Source organism: Phocoena sinus, chromosome 15, assembly GCF_008692025.1.
Source record: "Phocoena sinus isolate mPhoSin1 chromosome 15, mPhoSin1.pri, whole genome shotgun sequence".
Lineage (NCBI taxonomy): Eukaryota > Metazoa > Chordata > Mammalia > Artiodactyla > Phocoenidae > Phocoena > Phocoena sinus.
The window spans coordinates 40,818,858-40,843,484 of NC_045777.1; the positions used below are offsets into that span (position 1 = coordinate 40,818,858).

A 24,627-nucleotide genomic window follows, 5' to 3' on the forward strand; every position below is an offset into this window, starting at 1 on the left:
TACCAGAAAACTACTAGAGCTGATCAATGAATTTGGTAAAGTTGCAGACTATAAAATTAATGTACAGAAATCTCTTGCATTCCTATACACTAATGATGAAAAATCTGAAAGAGAAATTAAGGAAACGCTCTCATTTACCATGGCAACGAAAAGAATAAAATATGTAGGAATAAACCTACCTGGGGAAACAAAAGACCTGTATGCAGGAAACTATAAGACACTGATGAAAGAAATTAAAGATGATAAAAACAGATGGAGAGATATATCATGTTCTCATATTGAAAGAAACAATATTGCGAAAATGATTATACTACCCAAAGCAATCTATAGACTCAGTGCAATCCTTATCAAATTACCAATGGCATTTTTTACAGAACTAGAACAAAAACATCTTAAAATTTATATGGAGACACAAAAGACCCTGAAGAGCCAAAGCAGTCTTGAGGGGAAAAAAAGGAGCTGGAGGAAGCAGAATCCCTGAGTTCAGAATATACTACAAAGCTACAGTAATCAAGACAGTATGGTACTGGCACAAAAACAGAAATATAGCTTAGTGGAACAGGATATAGAAAGCTCAGAGATAAACCCATGCACCTATGGTCAAGTAATCTTTGACAAAGGAGGCAAGAATATACAATGGAGAAAAGGCAGTCTCTTCAATAAGTGGTGCTGGGAAAACTGGAGAGCTACATGTAAAAGAAGAAAATTAGAACACTCCCTAACACCATACACAAAAATAAACTCAGGATGGATTAGTGACCTAAATGTAAGACTGCCCACTATAAAACTGTTAGAGGAAAACATAGGCAGAATACTCTTTGACATAAATCACAGCAAGATCTTTTTTGATCCACCTCCTAGAGTAATGGAAATAAAACCAAAAATGAACAAATGGGACCTAATGAAACTTAAAAGCTTTTGCAAAGCAAAGGAAACTACAAACAAGAGAAGACAACCCTCAGAATGGGAAAATAATTGCAAACAAATCAATGGACAAAGGATTAATCTCCAAAGTTTATAAACAGCTCATGCAGCTCAATATTAAAAAAGCAATCAACCCAATCGAAAAATGGGCACAAGACCTAAATAGACATTTCTCCAAGGAAGACATACAGATGGCCAAGAAGCACATGAAAAGCTGCTCAACATCACAAATTATTAGAGAAATACAAATCAAAACTACAATGAGGTATCACCTCACAACAGTTAGAATGGGCATCATCAGAAAATCTACAAACAACAAATGCTGGAGAGGGTATGGAGAAAAGGGAGCCCTCTTGCACTGTTGGTGGGAGTGTAAATTCATACAGCCACTATGGAGAACAGTATGGAGGTTCTTTAAAAAACTAAAAATAGAATTTCCATATGACCCAGAAATCCCACTACTGGGCATATACCCAGAGAAAAACATAATTCAAAAAGACACATGCACCCCAATGTTCATTGCAGCACTATTTTTTTTTTTTTTTTTTTTTTTTTTTTTTTTTGCGGTACGCGGGCCTCTCACCGCTGTGGCCTCTCCCGTCGCGGAGCAACAGGCTCCGGACGCGCAGGCTCAGCGGCCATGGCCCACGGGCCCAGCCGCTCCGCGGCACGTGGGATCCTCCCACACCAGGGCACGAACCCGTGTCCCCTGCATCGGCAGGCGGACTCTCAACCACTGCGCCACCAGGGAAGCCCTATTTTTTTTTTTTTTTTTAAACTGGTTGGACTACATGAATTATTTTAAATAGGATTTACTCTTTTTTTTTCCTTAATTAATTAATTTAGGGCGGTTTTGGGTCTTCGTTTCTGTGCGAGGGTTTTCTCTAGTTGTGGCAAGTGGAGGCCACTCTTCATCGCGGTGCGCGGGCCTCTCACTCTCGCAGCCTCTCTTGATGCGGAGCACAGGCTCCAGACGCGCAGGCTCAGTAGTTGTGGCTCACGCTCCTAGTTGCCCCACGGCATGTGGGATCTTCTCAGACCAGGGCCCGAACCCGTGTCCCCTGCCTTAGCAGGCAGATTCTCAACCACTGCGCCACCAGGGAAGCCCCATTGCAGCACTATTTACAATAGCCAGGTCGTGGAAGCAACCTATATGTCCATCGACAGATGAATGGATAAAGAAGATGTGGTACATATATACAATGGAATGTTAGCCATAAAAAGGAATGAAATTGAGTCATTTGTAGAGATGTGCATGGATCTAGAGACTGTCATACAGAGTGAAGTAAGTCAGAAAGAGAAAAACATTTTTCGTATATTAACGCATATATGTTGAACCTAGAAAAATGCTACAGATGAACCAGTTTGCAGGGCAGAAATAGAGACACAGATGTAGAGAGGAAACGTATGGACACCAATGGGGGAAAGTGGAGAGGTCAAGTGTGGTGGTGTGATGAATTGAGAGATTGGGATTGACATATATACACTAATATGTATAAAGTGGATAACTAATAACAACCTGCTGTATAAGAAAAAAAAGTAGTAGCAATTAGCCATGCTACTACGAAAATATATACATATGTATATGGCACTGTCTATGAAGTATTCTTGACAGGGAGTAGAAAAGTGAGCCTAAATCTAATAAAAAATTAAAAATAAAAAAAAAAAAAAGGAAAATAGTGTTGATTAGTAAGCATGCTCAGAGAAGAGATTTTTAAATCTCAATCTAGAAGCAGTAGCATCATGCTTATCAGCTTTAAGTTTTCTTTGTTCCTTTCTCCTTTACCTTCCATATGTAACTCTAGGAATAACAAGAGGCATATCCGAAATTCCCTCTAGCAGGGGACCTAGGGAGGGACAATAACTATATAAATGTATTTCATGCAATTTTAATCACTATTTCCAAATAAACTTTTAAGAGTTTCTTTAACAGACCTTGATCTTACAGGAAGAAAAGGACCAAAGTTTGCTCTTTCCACACACTTCAGTAAACAAAAACCTCTTCTACGTCAATAAAGAAATGGGATTAATCCTGCCAGTTATCTCACTGTTGGAAAACATGTATTGAGAACTTATTAAATGCAGGCCAAATTATTAAACTCAGACTTTATCTTTAGGGGCTTCCTCTCTAATTAGGATATACCTCGATTTATTAGAAATAATTAAGTAAAAATTAAATGACTACTAATTTTAGAAACACAAAAGTCATTTTCACTTTTGTAAAATGGAAGAAATAATATTAATCCACCTGACCAATAAATGTTGACAATCAGTTATATTATGCATAAGGTGCTTTGTGAAGGTAGAATAATATTAGAAATCATAATAAAGTTTCACTTTTATTTGCCAATATTTTTGTCACTTTTACTGAAGAAAATTGTCTTGATATTTTTCCTAATAATGTAAACATTTTATTTTTTAATTTTTAGAGAACAGAAATTGAAAAAATAGACTTAAATTTGATGGGTTCTTTAGAAAAATCATTATCAGGATTACAGTCATTTAGAATTGCTTTGAATATATTTAAGCAGCTTAGATTAAGATTCTATTACATGACTGGTAATGCACATGAAATTATCTTAAAAGTGATTGTGCCCTATGTAAATGCCACAATTTTATAAAATACTTCTATGTAGATGTTAAAATGTGGCCAGACATGCTCACCTAGACGCGAGCACACATCTGACATAAACTGACTTGATGGTTCTCCAGGACTGGAGTTCCAGTTCCTACACCTGCTCCCACACATCCACCCACCTCTATTGGACGAGGGCCTGGTTAAACAGATGGGTCTTGTGCTGTGCTCTCAAAAGAGGCAGCCTCCACCTTTACTGAGCAAAGCATTGGGTGAAAATAGGTTATATTGTGTTATTGTGATTCTGGGCATGATAATTTGCATGTAAAGCTACTATTCATTGCTGTTGTTGTTTGTTGTTGGAAATACATTTTTCTTTATGAATGAATATGTATAAATTGGAGGACAACAGATGGAGTTTCTGGGATCTGGAAAACCTATAGACAGGGAAGGAGTTCTCAGTCAAATATAAAAATAAAAAATCGGCAGGAGTGTGAAATGCCATGCAGTTTTATAAATGCATGTAGCTAAGATTTTTAAGAAAATGTTTGGGTTTGCCAAGAAACATCATGAAATTTCTCCCATCCACTAAAGGGTATGGAACCAAGATAGAATTCATAACATCTTTCCTCATTTCCCTTCAGCAAGTTACCACTTCAGCAGTTACAAAGTTTGATTTGGGGCAGGGCATTAAGTCCTGGATACGATCTATGTAAATACTTAACATTTTCACTGTGAAGTCAGAAGGATTTGGGGGACCTGAGGTGACAGGGTGGCAGATGACTTTATAATATCTGAAGTGGGACTTCCCTTGCGGTCTAGTGGTTAACACCACACGCTTCCACTGCAGGAGGCACAGGTTTGATCCATGGTCAGGGAACTAAAATCCCACATGCCACGTGGCGCGACCCAAATAAAGAAAAAAAAGAAAGTTAAAAAAGTAAATAAAATGTAATATCTGAAGCGAATTTTGTTTATGGTTGACTAATGATTGCTACGCAGTCCATATTTGTGATGAAAGCACTGCGGGGAAGGCGTGAGCAGCAATTAGATGGCCCTGTACTTGAAAGATCATATGAGACAAGACTTGATGCTCTAAGATTGACATATTGAGAAAACCTTCAAAGGCATTTGTTCTCCACGCATTTTCATGATGTTCTCTTTAGTGTTTCAATAATTAGCAAACCATCACATATGAATATAGGCATTTATTCTTAAAATGCTCCATTATTTATTGATAGAATCATTAACACTCTGATATTTGCTTCTCTTATTATGGCAGTGCGTGGTTTGTGGACATCACAGGAAAATTCAAGTTAAAGATTCCTACTCCTCTTTCTTAAGTGATTTCTTTAATCTTTTGGTAGCTCAGGTTTCTCCACAAAGAAAGGGACTTTGATTACCACATACTTTTTTTATGTTGCTGCAGGACTTCTGTTTTCTGGCTTTTGTAGAGACTAGATAAACATAGGCGCAAAGTTGCTTAATACTTCAGCAGAAAACTGCAGTGGAACCTTCTGAAAATCTGACCTCTTAAAAAAATCTAAATGGAATAGTCTTATATTTTGCTTATTATTTGACTTCATAATTATATGTGCTAGGTTAATGGATAAATGGGTAAGAAATGACACATCATTGTTTTACAAAAATATTTAAAATTTATTTCTTTCCCTCAAACAAAAAATTAATGTAAAAACGAATAAATCTGTCACTATTTGAGTTCATTCTTATTGCAGAGTGTCTTGAGATAGCTTTATTTGATGGTGTTTAATTTAATTAAAATTATCATTATACTTTCTTGTTACATTGTTCTTTGAAATTGTTGAAATTGCCTAAATAACATTGTTCTATCTCTAGTTGATAAAATGGAGAAACCAAAAGATTAATTTAGATACAGAATGGAAAAAAAAGGATCACATATGTACTTCATTTTATTAGAAGGAAGTACATTGTAAAAATATTCATTTGAAGAGAAAAAAGAAAAATAGTGAAATATTTCAATTTTCATACCATAATAAAACAGTAATAAAGTCTGTCTTTATATGCAAGTACATATTGTAATATATATATATGTGTGTGTGTGTGTGTGTGTGTGTGTGAGTGTGTGTGTGTATGTACAGCATGATCATTACCAACTTTTCCTGAACTACTCTGGCATATTATATTTTTATATATTATTTAATGTCTTTTATTTTGTTTTCTTTTGAACAGCAAATACCAGTCTTCTTGGAGGTGGAGGTGGTAAGTCCTGAACATCACTTAAAATATATTTTATTACTACACCAACCATAAGATGTTTAGTAAGTTCTGTGTTACTTTAAAGAAAATTAATTTTGCTGTAGTCATCAACCACGCAAATTATAATCTTAGAAAATTTATAATAGAAATATCTTGGGTTTGCCTAAACGTTATTTTAACTGACTTCAAAATATGCAGAATACTGTTGTTGTTCTCATCAAGCTTTATATTTCTATCTTTGGCATAAACTATAGCAGCAATAAGCTATTGAGATGAACACACATATAGTAGATGATAGTCACTTTTTAAGTATAGTTGATTTGCAATGTTGTGTTAATTTCCACTGTGCAGCAAAGTGATTCAGTTATACACATATATAAATATATATACATTCTTCTTCATATTCTTTTCCATTTTACATTATCACAGGATATCAAATATAGTTCCCTGTGCTACACAGTAGGACCTTGTTGTTTATCAATTCTATATATACTAGTTTGCATCTGCTAAGCCCAAACTCCCAATCCATCCCTCCCTCACACCCCTTCCACCTTGGCAACCACAAGGCTGTTCTCTATATCTTTGAGTGTGTTTCTGTTTTATAGATAAGTTTATTTGTGTCATATTTTAGATTCCACATATAAGTGATATCATATGGTATTTGTCTTTCTCTTTCTGACTTACTTCACTTAGTATGCTTATCTCTGGGTCCATCCATGTTGCTGTGAATGGCATTATTTCATTCTTTTTTATGGCTGAGTAATATTCCATTGTGTATATATACCACATCTTCTTTATCCATTCATCTGTTAATGGACATTAAGGTTGTATCCATGTCTTGGCTATTGTGAATAGTGCTGCTATGAACATAGGGGTGCATGTATCTTTTTGAATTATAGTTTTGTCCAGATATATGCCCAGGAGTTGAATTGCTGGATCATATGGCAACTCTAGTTTTTTGAGGAACCTCCATACTGTTTTCAATAGTGGCTGCATGATAGAGTCACTTTTAATATGAATTTTAAAACAATACATCTGGAGACTTGTGGTTTTAATCTTTTTTTTTCATAATAATGACTAAAATCACTATGACTTTGTAGCCTGAGAGCTTAATATATCAGTGACTTACTGTGAAAAATAAAAAAAGAAATTAGTAATGGCATTTTGCTTTTTCTTTCTTCCTTTTTAGAGGAGAGAGAGAAAGAGATCAAAGTGAGATGAGGAAGAGAGAGATTTCTGTACTAGGAATTCTTTTTTGATACTAAATTCTTGGAACTATTTATTATTTTTATTTCTAGGTTGAAAGATGAAAGCTTACCTAGCCCCAGTCTATACTACATGGTAGGGGAGGAATAAAGTATACAGTAGAATGGGGTCCTTTTCATTTAGGACCCAGATGGACATAAATAGGTTTGTTTTCTCTCTCCCTCTTCCTCTTGCTCCCTCTTTTCATGTATGTGGTTGAAATAGATATGATTGTATATACAGAGCTTTAGGTTTTCAACAAACAAGTTAGAACTTGTTTACTTGATCCCCAACTTTTAAGAAATGTTATCCTTTATAAATCATCATCAGGAGGTTTCAGCTTAAATTTTATTTGAAAATTAAAATTTTAACCATTGTTCCCATATAAGAATCAATAGATTTTTAAAAACAGAATGTTGGAAATAGAAATGATAGAAAATAGTTTAAACTAGAAAGTGCTCTTCATATTACCACATGTCAATGCACATTCTATAGCAGAGTATTTTTCTTCTTCCCCAAATTACTTTAGAAAATATAAATATACAGGGTTTCTCATTGTTCTTCTTCTTCTTCTTCTTTTTGGTATTCTTTGGGAACTAGAAGAGAACTATTCCTTAGGAATGTACTGGATTCCCAATAAATTTTTATCTCTAGGTTTCTTATAATATGTGAAGGAAACATTAAAATAAGTCATTCATAGTGATGATTTTCTTACATGACATATTAGTATTTTAACAAATTTGACTAGTACTGTTAAGTAGGATAAAAAAAGTTAAAACTGAGTCTACATATACAAATCTATCAATTTAAAACAGCAGACAAATTAGCTAGATAGTTAATTTATGGTTCTTGGCTATTTAAAAAAAAACTGAATTGACTAATTATATAAGTTAAAATCACTTTAGCTGCCCATAACAGAAACCCCCCAAATAATAGTGACTTAAAGGAGATAGAAAAATGTTTCTGTCCCCTGTGAAAGTAGCTTAGATGTAGACTAGAGTGGCTGTGCAGTAATCCCATCCTGTCATCAAGTGCTCAAGCTCTGGCTTTTCTGCTCTTCCTTCCTACTGTGTGGAACTCAGGGTCCACAGAGGCTGCTGGACTCTAGGCATCAAAAATATGGGTGTCAGGAGGAGTAAGAAAGGCAAAAAATCAAAAAGGTGGCCCCTAAGAGACAAGCCAGTTTTCTTTAAGCAGCTTTATCTGATGTCTCATATCCTTGAATTGATCAAATGTTCATTCATGGATAATATAGTTTTATGCCAGGAAGAAATGTGCTCATCAAAAAAAAGCAGTGCTCTTTTCTAAGGAAGAAGGGGAGGGTGGAGGTTTGGCAGGCAATGAGCAGTCCCTGCCATTTTGGGGAAGGTAGGCTGCTGTTCAGGTACCCTTGTCAAGCTGCTTTGTTTCAATATATGTATACATGGTTGGTGTGTATAGAATTAACGCTAGTGAGTTGGCCTGTATTTCCTTGTGGTTCCTTCAACCTGTGTGTAGATACAGTGTACATTTTTAGCAATGGCAAGACGTTCAGGAATGGGCAAACTCAATGTTCTGTTTACCTGAAGTATATACTTGAATGTCCTCTAGGTGGTTGATTTTGCTAAATGCAGTTATTTGCCATAATTTCTCATTTCTGAATTCTAAAATTAGCAACTCAGTATCATCATAAAGATAAATTATAGGTATTTAAGATGGATGTAATTTCTTTCATTAAAGTAGGTCATTGACAGGTTTAATTCATTTATGCACTTCTGGAGATGTCAAGATTGCTCTAAAATACATGTCTGATTTTTGGAAAGCTGCATTTAAAACTTAAATTTAAGGAATATTTTTAGCCTTCTCTGAACTGATTTTTGGCCTTTTGATTCTGTGACAAATCTTATTAATCCTGTCAGTGATATTTGTACAGCAACAGCTAATAATCATCTAATAAGGAGCCTAGAACTGATGCAGTCCTCTTGGATTTGATCAATGATTCCTTTTATTGACTTGAATTAATATACCTTCAAAAACCTCTACAGGAAATAATTCTTTGATTGACTAAACAATTTGATCAAGAAAATTTGGGACCACATAAAAAAATAATAATAGTATCTTAAGTACCATTTTTTCAGGTTCTCAGGAGGGCTTCCCCCCAGTTCTGTATAAGTTGCACTTGAAATTTAGGCAAAAATCAGTCTATACAAAGTTGTATTATCTATAATCGTAGTGTTTTGCTCTTTTTTTTTTTTTTTTTTTGGAGTGCTCATGATCAAGACAAGAGATCTCCTAAGAGGAGATTTTAAAAATGGTCACAATGACCCACTCAGTTTTTTGTTTGTTTGTTTTTTGCGGTACACGGGCCTCTCACTGCTGTGGCCTCTCCCGTTGCGGAGCACAGTCTCCGGATGCGCAGGCTCAGCGGCCATGGCTTATGGGCCCAGCCACTCTGCGGCATGTGGGATCTTCCCAGACTGGGGCACGAACCCATGTCCGCTGCATCTGCAGGCGGACTCTCAACCACTGCGCCACCAGGGAAGCCCACCCACTCAGTTTTAATTTTAAAGTGAGAGAATCATTTCACATAGGTGTGGATTTTCATCTTTGGGCCAGAGGTCACTCTCTTTAGGAACTTAGTGTCACTTAGTGTCATTGTAGTGAGTATAAGTGATAGGGCTTCAACTACCTAGTCTATCAGTTAAAATACTTGGTAAAATGGATCATCTATGTATATATGTCCCAGATATGTTAAGGGCAAATAAATATACTAATATTTAAGTAAGAATGTGGCTGGTCTATAGTGACTGGATTCTGTCTTTCAGGAAGCCTTTATATAATCTAGGTAATGGTATAATGTCAAAAAACCTTAGAAGTTCTATTAATTTTTACAAGCTCTCCATCATTGCTCCCAGTACTAACCTGCATAGCAGTATAGCACATTCAGATATAAAACAAGTAAATTTAATTTTCTCATTTAGTCCTTTTCTTAGTCAGGGTAGGCTACATTATGCTATGGTAAGAAACCTAAAAATCTTAGTGGTTAAAACAATAAGGTTAATTTCTTGCTCACATCAATGTCGAGTATATTGGTGGCTGTTCTACTCAGGCTCTCCTACAGGTGGTGACACAGAGTCTCAGGTTGCTTCTCTATCTTGTAACTACTCTATGTGGTATGTGGCTTCAGTCACAAAACAGGAAGAGACAGCTGGTGGATCTTGTGGGATGTATTTACAGAGCAGTTCGTGAATGGCTTATGTCACTTCTGCCCACGTTCTATGGGTCAGAATTCAGGCAAGTGACCCGCAACCGAGCTACAAGGAAGTCTGGGAAGAATGGAGTCTTCCAGCATTCCCAGGAAGAGGAAATGGTGTGGTAAATACATAGCACTGTCTCGGCCACAATGCTCGAATGAGATCAGTGTTATTTATTATTATTATTATTACTTTAATCACTGAGGGAAATGTGACTTAGGGAGATTTAGTGACTTCTTCAAGGTCACACAGCTTATAAAGTGCAAAGGTCCAATAAGAAGACAGGGTTCTTGAGTCCCACTCAGGGCTCGTGCCTTTGCTCTGTGAGTTTTTGGTTTTTTCACATCTTTATTGGAGTATAATTGCTTTACAACAGTGTGTTACTTTCTGCTTTATAACAAAGTGACTCAACTATACATATAAATATGTCCCCATATCTCCTCCCTCTTGCATTTCCCTCCCACTCTCCCTACCCCACACCTCTAGGTGGTCACAAAGCACTGAGCTGATCTCCCTGTGGCTATGAAGCTGCTTCCCACTAGCTATCTGTTTTACATTTGGTAGTGTATATATGTCCATGCCACTCTCTCACTTCGTTCCAGCTTACCCTTCCCCCTCCCCACGTCCTCAAGTCCATTCTCTACATCGGAATCTTTATTTCTCTCCTGCCTCTAGGTTCTTCAGAACCATTTTTTTTCTAGGTTACACAAATATGCGTTAATATACGATATTTGCTTGCCCCTTTCTGACTTACTTCAGTCTGTATGACAGTCTCTAGATCCATCCATGTCTCTACAGATGATCCAATTTCATTCCTTTTTATGGCTGAGTAATATTCCATTGTATATATGTACCACATCTTCTTTATCCATTCATCTGTTGGTGGGCATTTAGGTTGCTTCCATGTCCTGGCTATTGTAAATAGTGCTGGAGTGAACATTGTGGTACATGACTCTTTTTGAATTATGGCTTTCTCAGGGTATATGCCCAGTAGTGGGACTGCTGGGTCATATGGTAGTCCTAGTTCTATTTTTAGCTTTTTCAGGAACCTCCATACTGTTCTACACAGTGGCTGTATCAATTCACATTCCCACCAATAATGCAAGAGGGTTCCCTTTTCTCCACATCCTCTCCACCATTTATTGTTTCTGCATTTTTTCATGATGGCCATTCTGACTGGTGTGAGAGGATACCTCATTGTAGCTTTGATCTGCATTTATCTAATGATTAGTGATGTTGAGCATCCCTTCATGTGTTTGTTGGCAATCTGTATATCCTCTTTGGAGAAATGTCTGTTGAGGTCTTCTGCCCATTTTTGGATTGTGTTGTCTGTTTTTTTTTTTTTTTTTTTTTTTTTTTTTGGTATGGAGCTGCATGAGCTTCTTGTAACGTTTGGAAATTAATCCTGTGTCAGGTGCTTCATTTGCAAATATTTTCTCCCATTCTGAAGGCTGTCCTTCTGTCTTGCTTATGGTTTCCTTTGCTGTGCAAAAGCTTTGAAGTTTCATTAGGTCCCATTTGTTTATTTTTATTTCCATTTCTCTAGCAGATGGGTCAAAAAGGATGTTGCTGTGATTTATGTCACAGAGTGTTCTGCCTATGTTTTCCTCTAAGAGTTTTATAGTGTCCGGTCTTACATTTAGGTATCTAATCAATTTTGAGTTTATTTTTGTGTATGTTGTTAGGGAGTGTTCTAATTTCATTCTTTTCCAGGTAGCTGTCCAGTTTTCCCAGCAGCACTTATTGAAGAGGCTGTCTTTTCTCCATTGTATATTCTTGCCTCCTTTATCAAACATAAGGTGACCATATGTGTGTGGGTTTATCTCTGGGCTTTCTATCTTGTTCCATTAATCTATATTTCTGTTTTTCTACCAGTACCATAATGTCTTGATTACTGTAGCTTTATAGTATAGTCTGAAGTCAGGAAGCCTGATTCCTCCATCTCCACTTTTCTTTCTCAAGACTGCTTTGGCTATCCGGGGTCTTTTGTGTTTCCATACAAATTGTGATTTTTTTTTGTTCTAGTTCTGTGAAAAATGCAATTGGTAGTTTGATAGGGATTGCATTGAATCTGTAGATTGCTTTGGGTAGTAGAGTCATTTTCACAGTGTTGATTCCTCCAATCCAAGAACGTGGTATATCTCTCCATCTGTTTGTATCATCTTTAACTTCTTTCATCAGTGTCTTCTGCTTTTCTGCATACAGGTCTTTTGTCTCCTTAGGTAGCTCTAGTAGTTTTCTGGTAGCATCTTTAGGATTCTCTGTGTACAGTATCGTGTCATCTGCAGACTGTGACAGCTTAACTTCTTTTCCAATTTGCATTCCTTTTATTTCTTTTTTTTCTCTGATTGCTGTGGCTAGAACTTCCAAAACTATGTTGAATAATAGTGGTGAGAGTGGACAACCTTGTCTTGTTCCTGATCTTAGTGGAAAAGGTTTCAGTTTTTCACCATTGAGAACAATGTTAGCTGTGGGTTTATCATATATGGCCTTTATTATGTTGAGGTAAGTTCCCTCTATGCCTACTTTCTGGAGGGTTTTTTTCATAAATGGGTGTTGAATTTTGTAAAAAGATTTTTCTGCATCAATTGAGATGATCATATGGTTTTTCACCATCAGTTTGTTAATATGGTTTATCACATTGATTGATTTGCATATATTGAAGAATCCTTGCATTCCCTGGATAAACCCCACTTGATCATGGTGTATGATCCTTTTAATGTGCTGTTGGATTCTCTTTGCTAGTATTATGTTGAGCATTTTTCCATCTATCACTAATATTGGCCTGTAGTTTCATCAGTGATATTGGCCTGTAGTTTTCTTTCTTTGTGACATCTTTGTCTGGATTTGGTATGAGGATGATGGTGGCCTTATAGAAGGAGTTTGGGAGTGTTCTTCCCTCTGATATATTTTGGAAAATTTGAGAAGGAAAGGTGTTAGCTCTTCTGTAAATATTTGATAGAATTCGCCTGTGAAGCTATCTGGTCTGGGCTTTTGTTTGTTGGAAGATTTTTAATCACAGTCTCAATTTCAGTGCTTGTGATTGGTCTGTTTATATTTTCTATTTTTTCCAGCTTCAGTCTTGGAAGGTTGTATTTTTGTAAGAATTTGTACATTTCTTCCAGGTTGTCTGTTTTATTGGCATATAGTTGCTTGTAATAATCTCTCATGATCCTTTGTATTTCTGCAGTGTCAGTTGTAACTTCTCCTTTTTCATTTCTAATTCTATTGATGTGAGTCTTCTCCATTTTTTTCTTGATGAGTCTGGCTAATGGTTTATCCATTTTGTTTATCTTCTCAAAAACCAACTTTTAGTTTTATTGATCTTTGCTGTTGTTTCCTTCATTTCTTTTTCATTTATATCTGATCTGATCTTTATGATTTCTTTCCTTCTGCTATGTTTGGGGTTTTTTTTTGTTCTTCTTTCTCTATTTGCTTTAGGTGTAAGGTTAGATTGTGTATTTGAGATGTTTCTTGTTTTTTGAGGTAGGATTGTATTGCTATAAACTTCCCTTAGAACTGCTTTTGCTGCATCCATAGGTTTTGGTTTGTGGTGTTTTCATTTTCATTTGTGTCTAGGTATTTTTTGATTTCCTCTTTGATTTCTTCAGTGATCTCTTGGTTATTTAGTAGTGTATTGTTTAGCCTCCATATATTTGTATTTTTTACAATTTTTTTTCCTGTATTTGATATCTAGTCACATAGTGTGGTTGGAAAAGATACTTGATACAATTTCAATATTCTTAAGTTTACCAAGGCTTGATTTGTGACCCAAGATATGATTTATCCTGGAGAATGTTCCATGAGCACTTGAGAAGAAAGTGTATTCTGTTGTTTTTGATGGAATGTTCTATATATATCAATTAAGTTCATCTTGTTTAATGTATCATTTAAATCTTGTGTTTCCTTATTTATTTTCATTTTGGATGATCTGTCCATTGTTGAAAGTTGGGTGTTAAAAGTCCTCTACTGTGACTGTGTTACTGTTGATTTCCCCTTTTATGGCTGTTAGCATCTGCTTTATGTATTGAGATGCTCCTATGTTGGGTGCATAAATATTTACAATTGTTATATCTTCTTCTTGGATTGATCCCTTGATCAGTATGTAGTGTCCTTCTTTGTCTCTTGTAATAGTCTTTATTTTAAAGTCTATTTTATCTGATATGAGAATTGCTACTCTAGCTTTCTTTTGATTTCCATTTGCATGGAATATCTTTTTTCATCCCCTCACTTTCCAGTTTGCATTTGTCCCTAGGCCTGAAGTGGGTCTCTTGTAGACAACATATATATGGGTCTTGTTTTTGTATCCATTCAGCCAGTCTCTGTCTTTTGGTTTAAGCATTTAATCCATTCACATTTAAGGTAGTTACCGACATGTATGTTCCTATTACCATTTTCTTAATTTTGGGAGGTTTGTTATTGTAGTTCTTTTCTGTCTCTTGTTTTTCCTGCCTAGCAAAGTTCCTTTAGCATTTGTTGTAAAGCTGGTTTGGTGGTGCTGAATTCTCTTAGCTTTTGCTTGTCTGTAAAGGTTTTAATTTCTCCATCACATCTGAATGAGACCCTTACTGGGTGGAGTAATCTTGGTTGTAGGTTTTTCCCTTTCATCACTTTAAATATGTCCTGCCCCTCCCTTCTGGCTTGCAGACTTTCTGCTGAAAGATTGGGTGTTAACCTATGGGGATTCTCTTGTATGTTATTTGTTGCTTTTCCCTTGCTGCTTTTAATATTTTTCTTTGTATTTAATTTTTGATAGTTTGATTAAGTGTCTCGGAGTGTTTCTCATTGGATTTATCCTGTATGGGACTCTCTGTGCTTCCTGGACTTGATTGACTATTTCCTTTCCCATATTAGGGAAGTTTTCAACTATAATCTCTTCAAATATTTTCTCAGTCCCTTTCTTTTCCTCTTCTTCTTCTGGGCCCCCTATAATTCGAATGTTGTTGTGTTTAAAGTTGTCGCAGTGGTCTCTGAGACTGTCCTCAATTCTTTTCATTCTTTTTTCTTTATTCTGCTCTGTGGTAGTTATTTCCACTCTTTTATCTTCCAGGTCACTTATCCGTTTTTGTGCCTCAGTTATTCTGCTATTGATTCCTTCTAGAGAATTTTTACCTTCATTTATTGTGTTATTCATCATTGTTTGTTTGCTCTTTAGTTCTTCTCGGTCCTTGTTAAAGGTTTCTTGTATTCTGTCCATTCTATTTCCAAGATTTTCAATCATCTTTACTATCATTACTCTGAATTCTTTTTCATGTATACTGCTTATTTCCTCTTCATTTGTTTGGTCTGGTGGGTTTTTACCTTGCTCCTTCATCTGCTGTGTGTTTCTCTGTCTTCTCATTCTGTTTAACTTTCTGTGTTTGGGGTCTCCTTTTTGTAGGCTGCAGATTCATAGTTCCTGTTGTTTTCAGTGTCTCCCCCCAGTGGCTAAGGTTGGCTTAGTGGGCTGTGTAGCCTTCCTGGTGGAAGCGACTGGTGCCTGTGTTTCAGTGGATGAGGCTGGATCTTGTCTTTCTAGTAGGTAGGACTGCATCCAGTGGTGTGTTTTGGGGTGTCTGTGACATTATGATTTTAGGCTGCCTCTCTGCTCTTGGGTGGGGTTGTGTCCCTGTCTTTCTGGTTGTTTGGCACAGGCTGTCCAGCACTATAGCTTGTTGGTCGTTGAATGTAGCTGTGTCGATGGAGATCCCTGGGGGAGCTTTTGCCATTTGATGTTATGTGGAGCTGGGAGGTCTCTGGTGGACCAATTTCCTGAACTTGGCTCTCCCACCTCAGAGGCACAGGCGTGACACCCGCCCAGAGCACCAAGACCCTGTGAGCCACACAGCTCAGAAGAAAAGGGAGAAAAAAAAGAAAGAAAGAAGAAAATAAAATAACATAAAGTTATTAAGATAGAAAAAGATTATTAAAAATAAAAAAACAATTATGAGTAATTTTTAAAAAAGAAAGAAAAAAGAAGAGAGCCACCAAACCAAAAAACAAATCCACCAATGAAAAGGAGTGCTAAAAACTCTACTAAAGCCAAAAATAAACAAAAAATAAAATGGACGGACAGAAACCTAGGAAAAATGGTAAAAGCAAAGCTATACAGACAAAATTACACAAAGAAGCATACACATACACACTCACAAAAAGAGAAAAAGGAAAAATATATATATATATTTAGAGAAAAGGATGAGAGCCACCAAATCAATAAACAAATCTACCAATGATAATAAACCCTAAATGCTAAACTAAGATAAACATAAAACCAGAAACAAATTATATGCAGAAAGCAAACCCCAAGTCTACAGTTGCTCCCAAAGTCCACTGCCTCAATTTTGGGATGATTCGTTGTTTATTCAGATATTCCAGAGATGCAGGGTACATCAAGTTGATTGTGGAGGTTTAATCCACTGCTCCTAAGGCTGCTGGGAGAAATTACCCTGTCTCTTCTTTGTTCACATAGCTCCTGGTGTTCTGGTGCAGTGGCAGGCTGCACAGGCTCCCGGGAGGGGAGGTGTGGATAGTGACCTGTGCTTGCACACAGGCTTCTTGGTGGCTGCAGCAGCAGCCTTAGCGTTTCATGCCCATCTCTGCTGCCCGCGCTGTTAGCCGCGGCTCGCGCCCATCTCTGGAGCTCATTTACGCAGTGCTCTGAATCCCCTCTCCTCGCGCACCCCGAAACAATGGTCCCTTGCCTCTTAGGCAGGTCCAGACTCTTTCCTGGACTCTCTCCTGGCTAGCTGTGGTGCACTAGCCCCCTTCAGGCTCTGTTCACACAGCCAACCCCAGTACTCTCCCTGGGATCTGACCTCCCAAGTCCGAGCCTCACCTCCCAGCCCCCACCTGTCCCGGCCGGCAGGTGAGCAGACAAGCCTCTCGGGCTGGTGAGTGCTGGTTGGCACTGATCCTCTGTGTGGGAATCTCTCTGCTTTTCCCTCTGCACCCCTGTTGCTGTGCTCTCCTCCGTGGCTCCAAAGCTGCCCCCACCACTACCTGCCACCCACCACCCCTGTCTCTGCCAGTGAAAGGGCCTCCTAGTGTGTGGAAACTTCCTCTTTCACAGCTCCCTCCCAGAGGTTCAGGTCCTGTCCCTATTCTTTTGTCTCTGTTTTTTCTTTTGCCCTACCTAGGTACGTGGGGAGTTTCTTGCCTTTTGGGAAGTCTGAGGTCTGCCAGCGTTCAGTAGGTGTTCTGTAGGAGTTGTTTCACATGTAGATGTATTTCTGATGTATTTGTGGGGAGGAAGGTGATCTCTACGTCTTACTCCTACACTATCTTGAAGGTCTCTCTGCTCTGTGATTTTTAATATATCTTTGCTGTTTAGATTTGCCTTTTCTATGCAAAAGTAGGTAACTCTGTTCACACCAGGAAGAATTAAGGAGAGGACAGGAAAACGTGCAGCTGAGATATAGATGATGCTTTTCTTGGCTGATTTTCACAAGTCTTAAGCTCAGTTGATAACTTGAAAGTACATACAATAGCACTGTCTTATGGTACCTCTGGATTGCCGTCCAGATTCATATACCTTTTTTGTGTACTTGAGTTTTAGTTTTAGAGCACATTGCATTTTAAATATGTGTTCACTCATCTGTAATAAACACGTTTTACATGCACAAAGTCCTGTGATGTCATACGTTTGGAATATATAATAATAAAAAGCCTTTGTAGCCAATCTTAAATTATGTCAAGAAGCAGAATTAGAAAGAAAAAAGCAGAATTAAAGAGCTACTTCCTCAATTCCTTTCAGATCATTATGTAACAGACTGGAACAAAATTTACAATCTCTTACTTTAGATGATGTCTTTCCTTTTCATCATCACAATAAGACCAGAACCTGCTAATAGAACCCAAACAAGATATGGTTTATGGGTTTTGCTTCCCCTTTTAGTCTGTCAGAGCTCCTGAGAGCTGAAGCCTGAGGCATAATGTTAGACATTTAAGATGACATTTCCTGACAGAGCAGCAATTTAAGGTTGGCTTTTTATATGCATAAATTTGTAGAACTGCTTTTTTAAATTGTACCCACATACACACATACATATATATACATATATATGTATATTAGTATCAATACTGTAATTCTAGACCTTATCCTTGAGGTGATTCTGTGGCAGATTAATTTTGAAAACTCTAGGTATAAGCAACCACCACTAAACAAACCCTCAGTCCCAGATGGAATTCATGGGAAAGTTGCTTTTCTAGAATGAAAACACAGCATATATTATGCCCTTCTCCACCACCAAAGGCTTCTTGCTCTCCTTGTGCCTATTAAAGTGGGCCCAAAGTTTAACAAGGTGAAGTACCAAATGTACTTCAAAAGCAGCAAAATCATAAAAATATTTGGTATCATGCAATAGATACCATCAGTGTATCTCCACCCACCCATTACTTATTTCTACATACAAACACACATACAAGCACGTGTTCATTCATTCATTCACTCAACAAATACTAATTTGGGAACTACTGTGTGTCAGTACTGATTATTGGTTTGGCAATAAACACAGCCCTTTCCCTGTTACCAATCATGGTCTCTGTTTGGCTGAGTTATCTGAGCAGTTGTCATTCCCCATGTTCTTTCAGATGTTCCAAGGATTTTCCTTGCATGGATCTTTTGACTTAAAATGATATATTAATATCAATAGAATGGGCATCAGGTATCAGATTCCTTCTTTAAAAACCAGAACAGATATCCTGAAGAACAATTTTTTCACAAAAAATGTGAGTTTCTACCAAGAGTTCCTAACATGAGAAACAACATGTTTAAAGGGCCTTTTGAGTGTGTTTAAGTGGAACTGCTTTCATAAATTACTTAAACATTCACAGGCGGAGTGGAGAGCCCTGGCACCCTCTCTCCACATACAGAACCAAATCCCCGCAGTGATTACGTGTTTCACTCTTGTTAAACCTTGAGATCTGGCTGGGCCTTAGGCATGCTGGGAGGAATCTAGGAGGGTGGTCCACAGTGAGGGAGCAAGTCTGGTTAAAGCAGGTAGCGTGTTGGGGCTGGCCCCTTATGAGAGTCAGTCAAGCATGTCTGGCAGTGAGTTAGCCTGCTGGCCTCTTCTCAGCAGCTGGAGGAGTCCCAGCCATGGGCCTCGGGAGTAGCAACTGTTTCTCAGTCCTGGGATAGAGCAGCCTGGTGAAAGAAACTCAGGAGCCCTGGCCTTGTTGGTCAGGTGGGTACCCAGTCTCAGGATTAGAGCTTCAGAAAGGGATGTGATGCCAAATCTATGGAAAATAAGGCTTAAGATCTGACTGTGTCAGGGATTGATCCTGGGCACTGCAGGTGGGTAAGCCTGCTAGGGGCGATAAGGAGGCTCAGATGAGAGGAAGATAGAGGGGAAGGGGAGTGCAGTGACCAGGAGCCAGGCCAGGTCTGACAACATGCAGTTACACAGTGAACCAGCCTACCTTTGTCCTCCCTCCCTCCTTTCTTCCCTTCCTTCTTTCTTTCTTCCCTTCATTTTGCCCTCTTCCTTTTTTCTTTCTTTCCTTTTTCTCTTTCATAGTCAACAGTATGTACTGATTACCTATTGTATACTAGTCTTGACATTGAGGTAGGAAAGATTCTTATAACCAAGTGCAGTCTGAAGTATAAATATTTATTTACACATTAATATAATAAGAACTAGAAAGGTTCTCAATACAGGAAAAATGAAGCAGAAAAGATGAAGCCAACATGTCGAAGTGGTCAGGGAAGGCTTCCCACAAGAGGTGACACTGGAGCAATCTTGGAGGATGAGTTATTTTCCAGGAGAGGAAGGAAATGACCCACTCAGTTGTATTTTTCACTGTTTGATGTAGATATATTTTACAGAGATCTTGCTGTGCTTCAGCAGTCCTCCTCACTGTTCTGCAGTCGTGTTATCCAGATTTTCGTTAAACAGCTTCCTCTGACCATTCAGGCATGCCCCCTAAAATGGAGTGAACAGTGTTAGAACTGAAGAAAGGAACTCTGGTACTAATGGTGTTGGCAGCAAAGGTTCATCACAGCATCCGAGCAAAGTCTGGTGGTCACACCAACACAGGCTCCTCCCTGCCTTGCCTTTTCCTTTCACTACCTCACTTGCATCTCAGTCTAGGGACAAACTCTGAAGCTGCCCACACTAGTTGGATTTCTAGTATATGTCTTCCTCATTCCACATGAACTTGTCTAGTTCTCTTCTTAGAAGTTTGACCCAGTCCTGATTGCCTTAATCTTGTCTGCCATTTGTCATTAAGCTTTTCAGATGCTTCCTAGCGGAGGAAGGGGAGGGTATAAAATCCATGTCTCTGCTTGAACTTTCCTTTTTATTGGCCATTCTGAGGACATGCCTTGTTTATGCCACCTCTAACTTTGGTCATCAATGACCCCTCTATTCTCAAGCTAATTTTGAAATTATTCATCATATTAAGTACTTACCTACTTCCCCTTCTGAGTAAAACTGCCCCATCTAAAACCCTGTCAAAGGGGCAGCCCTGTGCAGATAAAATGCCCCTTCTCATTCTGGCCAAGCTGACTGAACCTGGAAAGATACATTCCCCAATTGGGGCATAAACTTTTTGAAAAAAAAAGAGGCTTTCATATTCATTTTTACACCCCTGGCAGCTTCTACCACATGTAGTATGTATTTCATTTTAATTTTGAGGTATTACCATCTTTCATCCTGGATTTTTAGCATGGTTAGATATTTCAGTTTTGACCAGTTTGCTGTAGAAAGGTAATATCTTTATCTTTAGGTGATCTCTAAATGAAAAGACAAAACTTTAAAAAAGACTTATAGCAGGCAACTTGAGGATCATATGCATATTTATGCAGTAATTATTTTAAGTACTGTATTACCTTTCATTTCTAAGAAGTTTATATAGCTAGGATATTATCATTTTCTTTAAATGCTATGGTTATATTTTTTAAGTTCTGGGGGATAAGGAGAACAATATTTATTTGTATAGATTTGGAAATGAAATGCAGAAAATTTGCATTACATGGAAAGAGGGAAAGGCTATTATCTCATTCATGTTTTGTCATGTTGCAGGTATTTAACCAGTTAGTTATATCTTTCAATCTGAAATATTATTGTCATTATTGACTTTTCTTGTTCAAACCTACTGGCAAAAGTTTAAAGTGCTAATGTGCCAGTTCATACGATTTAACATTCATTGAGAAATAGAATCGAGGACATGCCTTAGGAAAAGTTTTTATGTAGGTTGGCTTAGCTGTTGAACTCTCTATTTCATGCTTGAAGAACGATGGACAATGAGAATTATGGACAGTAATCTCTTAATATGTTACTTGATTTAGGTTTTTCATTGAAAACAATGAATTGATTTTGTAATACACTTGTAATTTAAAATATTAAGACATAAAAATGGTAGGTTACTTAGAACTGGCTGTGAAGGCATTGAAGCTATAACCTCTACTTTATGTTTCATTACAGTAAATAATCACTTTTAGGTTCATAATTTTGTGCACCATTAAAGATCCTTGCTTCTTTTCTCTGACACATGCTTCATTTCATTAGCTTGTGGGGGTCCCATGAAGCCTTTGTGTGATCAGTGTGTTCAGTCTTTAGAATAAAAATAAAGTAAAACCATTTACTCTGAAGTTTTCATGGCTGAAGTTCAATTTACACTTAAATTACTTAAATTAACTTAAATTACACAAATTAAAATGATACATCTCTGTTGAATATTTCTTCACACAACTCAATAAAAGATTTTAGATGTTCATTGTGATAGGTGTTTTGCCTATTAATAATATAAACCATTGAGACTTAGAAAATTTTTAATACAACAGTGGTATCATTACAGAACAGATCACATGGGAAGGAATTTTTCACACGTGTGTTATTGGAGGAGAGAGACCCAACTAGATTGAGGGAAGGACTTTAGATTCTAAAGATATGGTTGACTGAGGAAATCAGAAAATCTCCCTGCAACAACTCATTTAAGTTATGGATAAAATAAAATAAAAATTAATTGTAGTATATTTGTCAGCTTGCAAGAAAGAAATTACATCTTTGGGTGCCATAAATAAGGGAGTACTGAAAAAACAAAGTGAACCAAAACTATAATATAAACTGTATACTGTAAGTGCCTTGTGGTAGTGTATATGGTGATGGGGCATTGGACACTAGAGGCCACAAAGCTAGTTCTCATTTGGGGATTAGAAATAGGACTGCATAAAGTAGGAGGGTAGAGCTTAGATCCTTACCTAAAGCCAAGTTCATCAAATTGTTATAATCTCAACTGAAGCGTGGATTTGAAAAAAATTCCCTAGTGGTTCAAGAAAACTATGGGGAAGACTCCTAAAATGTTGGTATCTTGATCCTGAAACTTCTTTGTGTTTGGTACTTAAATCTACACTACCTATGTGTCTGAGAATCCCAAACACAAAAAATTAACATAAAAATTGGCCCCCAGGGCTACTATTAGAGGCAAACTCACAATCACTCTGAAGGTAAGTGCCCAAGCCTCAGGCCATGGGGTTTTCTCACAAAGAAAAAGCCATGCCAAAATTATCTCATTTTCAGAAATTATAAAACTCATTAGGAACTTTACAGTGGATAAGCCTGATAAACACCTCAGCCAGGTAATGAAAATTACAACCAACAGTGATAAATCATGTTGATAGGATGTACTTTGATATGATATATTGAAAATGCCACATTACCTCTGTTATTTTCCTCTCAAGCTTTTTAACTCCAATCTAACTGTGAGTAAAGTATCATACAAATTCCAGTAGAGGGGCATTCAACAAAATATTTGATCAATATACCTTGAAACTATCATATTTTGATATCATTTAAAAAAGGAAAATTGGAGGAACTCTCACAACTAAGAGGAGCCTAAGGAGACATGTCAACTAACTATAATGTAGTATCCTAGATGATATCCTGAAACAGAAGAAGACATTAGGTAGAACTAAGGAAATATGAATAAACTATGGACCTTAGTTAACAATTATATGTCAGTGTTGGTTCATTAATTGTAACGATGTACCACACTTATTTAAGATGTTAATAATAGGGGGAACTGGATGTGAAGTACATGGGAACTTTCCATACTATCTTCTCAATTTCTGCATAAAGCTAAAACTCTTCTAAAAGATAATCTATTACTTAAAAATAAAGGAAACAGTCCAAAATCCACACCAAATATGCAAGAGTCATGGATATCAGGATCAGACTCCCAAGAACTTAAGGTAGCTTGATAGCATCCTAAAAGAGAATCAAAAATATCAATAAATATGTTTAACACAATTAAAACTATAAAACTGAGAATCCAAACTCTAAGATAAAGTGATATCATGGTCAAGAAAAGGCAGATGTTAAAAGAAACAAATACAAATCCTAGGAGTGAAAAATGTGGACTTTGAATTAAAAACTCTAATAACAGATATTATAACATCATATTAGATGTAACTGAAGAGATAATTAGTGACTTGGAGGATAGCACTGTAGGAATTACCCAGAATGCACCACAGAGATATAAATAGATGGTAAATATGAAAGGGAAAGTTAGAGGGCAGACATTCAACATATATACAATGGGAACTCCAGAAAGTAGGATTGAAAAAAAGGCAATATATGAGGAGAAGATAGTTGAAAATTTTTCACAATTGCCAAAGAAATAAATTATCTCAAAGAACACACATTATTGATTTCTAGTGAGGAAAAATCAAATCAAGAAGTGGACACATTATCATAAAGCTATAGAACATACAATAGAAAGGTAAAGATTTAAAAGACATCAGAAAGAATTTCCTATGAATAAACAACTATTAGACTGACAGATAAATTATAAGCAACAATAGATACTAAAAGGCGATGAAGTAATATCTGAGGGAAATTAATGTCAACCTGGAATTCTTTGCCCACAGGAACTATCATTCACTAGTGAGGCAAATATAAAGACATTTTTAGATAAACATTGAAAAAATTAATCATAGATCCTTGATGAAAGAGCTGCCAAAATGTAAACTTGAGTAAAAAGGAATTTGAACCCACTTCCCATCTCCCCCACAAAAGATTGCTATATCAATTCTGTTATTATTTTTTAAAGTTGATAGAAAATTTTAAACATGTACACATGTAAATTAAAATAGTATAAAGAATCTAATTTTCTCATCACGAAGCTTCATCAGTTTTCAACTCTTAGCCAACCTTGTTTCATCTACACCTCCATCCGCCGAACACCTAGATTATTTTGAAGCAAATCCAAGAATCATATCATTTTATCTGTAAATATCTTGATATGCGCCTCTCAAAGACAGGGAGTGTATTTTTCTCTTTTTATTTTAGCATCATAAAAATATCATTTTTAAATGTGAAAAATTTCCTTAGTATCATCATTTGTCCAGTCAGTGTTCATATTATTCCTATCAATTTATGATTTTATTTTTTACAGTATATTTGCTTGAATTGTGATGCAAATAAGATTTAT

At 36.9% G+C, this 24,627-nt stretch overlaps 1 protein-coding gene across 1 annotated transcript in view; it reads left to right on the forward strand.

Annotated features, from left to right (window-relative positions):
* Positions 1-24,627, forward strand: part of MACROD2 (mono-ADP ribosylhydrolase 2) — a 2,059,152-nt gene that overhangs the window by 451,881 nt on the left and 1,582,644 nt on the right. Inside the window, exon 4 of the mRNA XM_032606628.1 lies at positions 5,711-5,740. Within this exon, the coding sequence (XP_032462519.1) occupies positions 5,711-5,740 (30 nt within the window). The remainder of the gene's footprint in view (positions 1-5,710; positions 5,741-24,627) is intronic.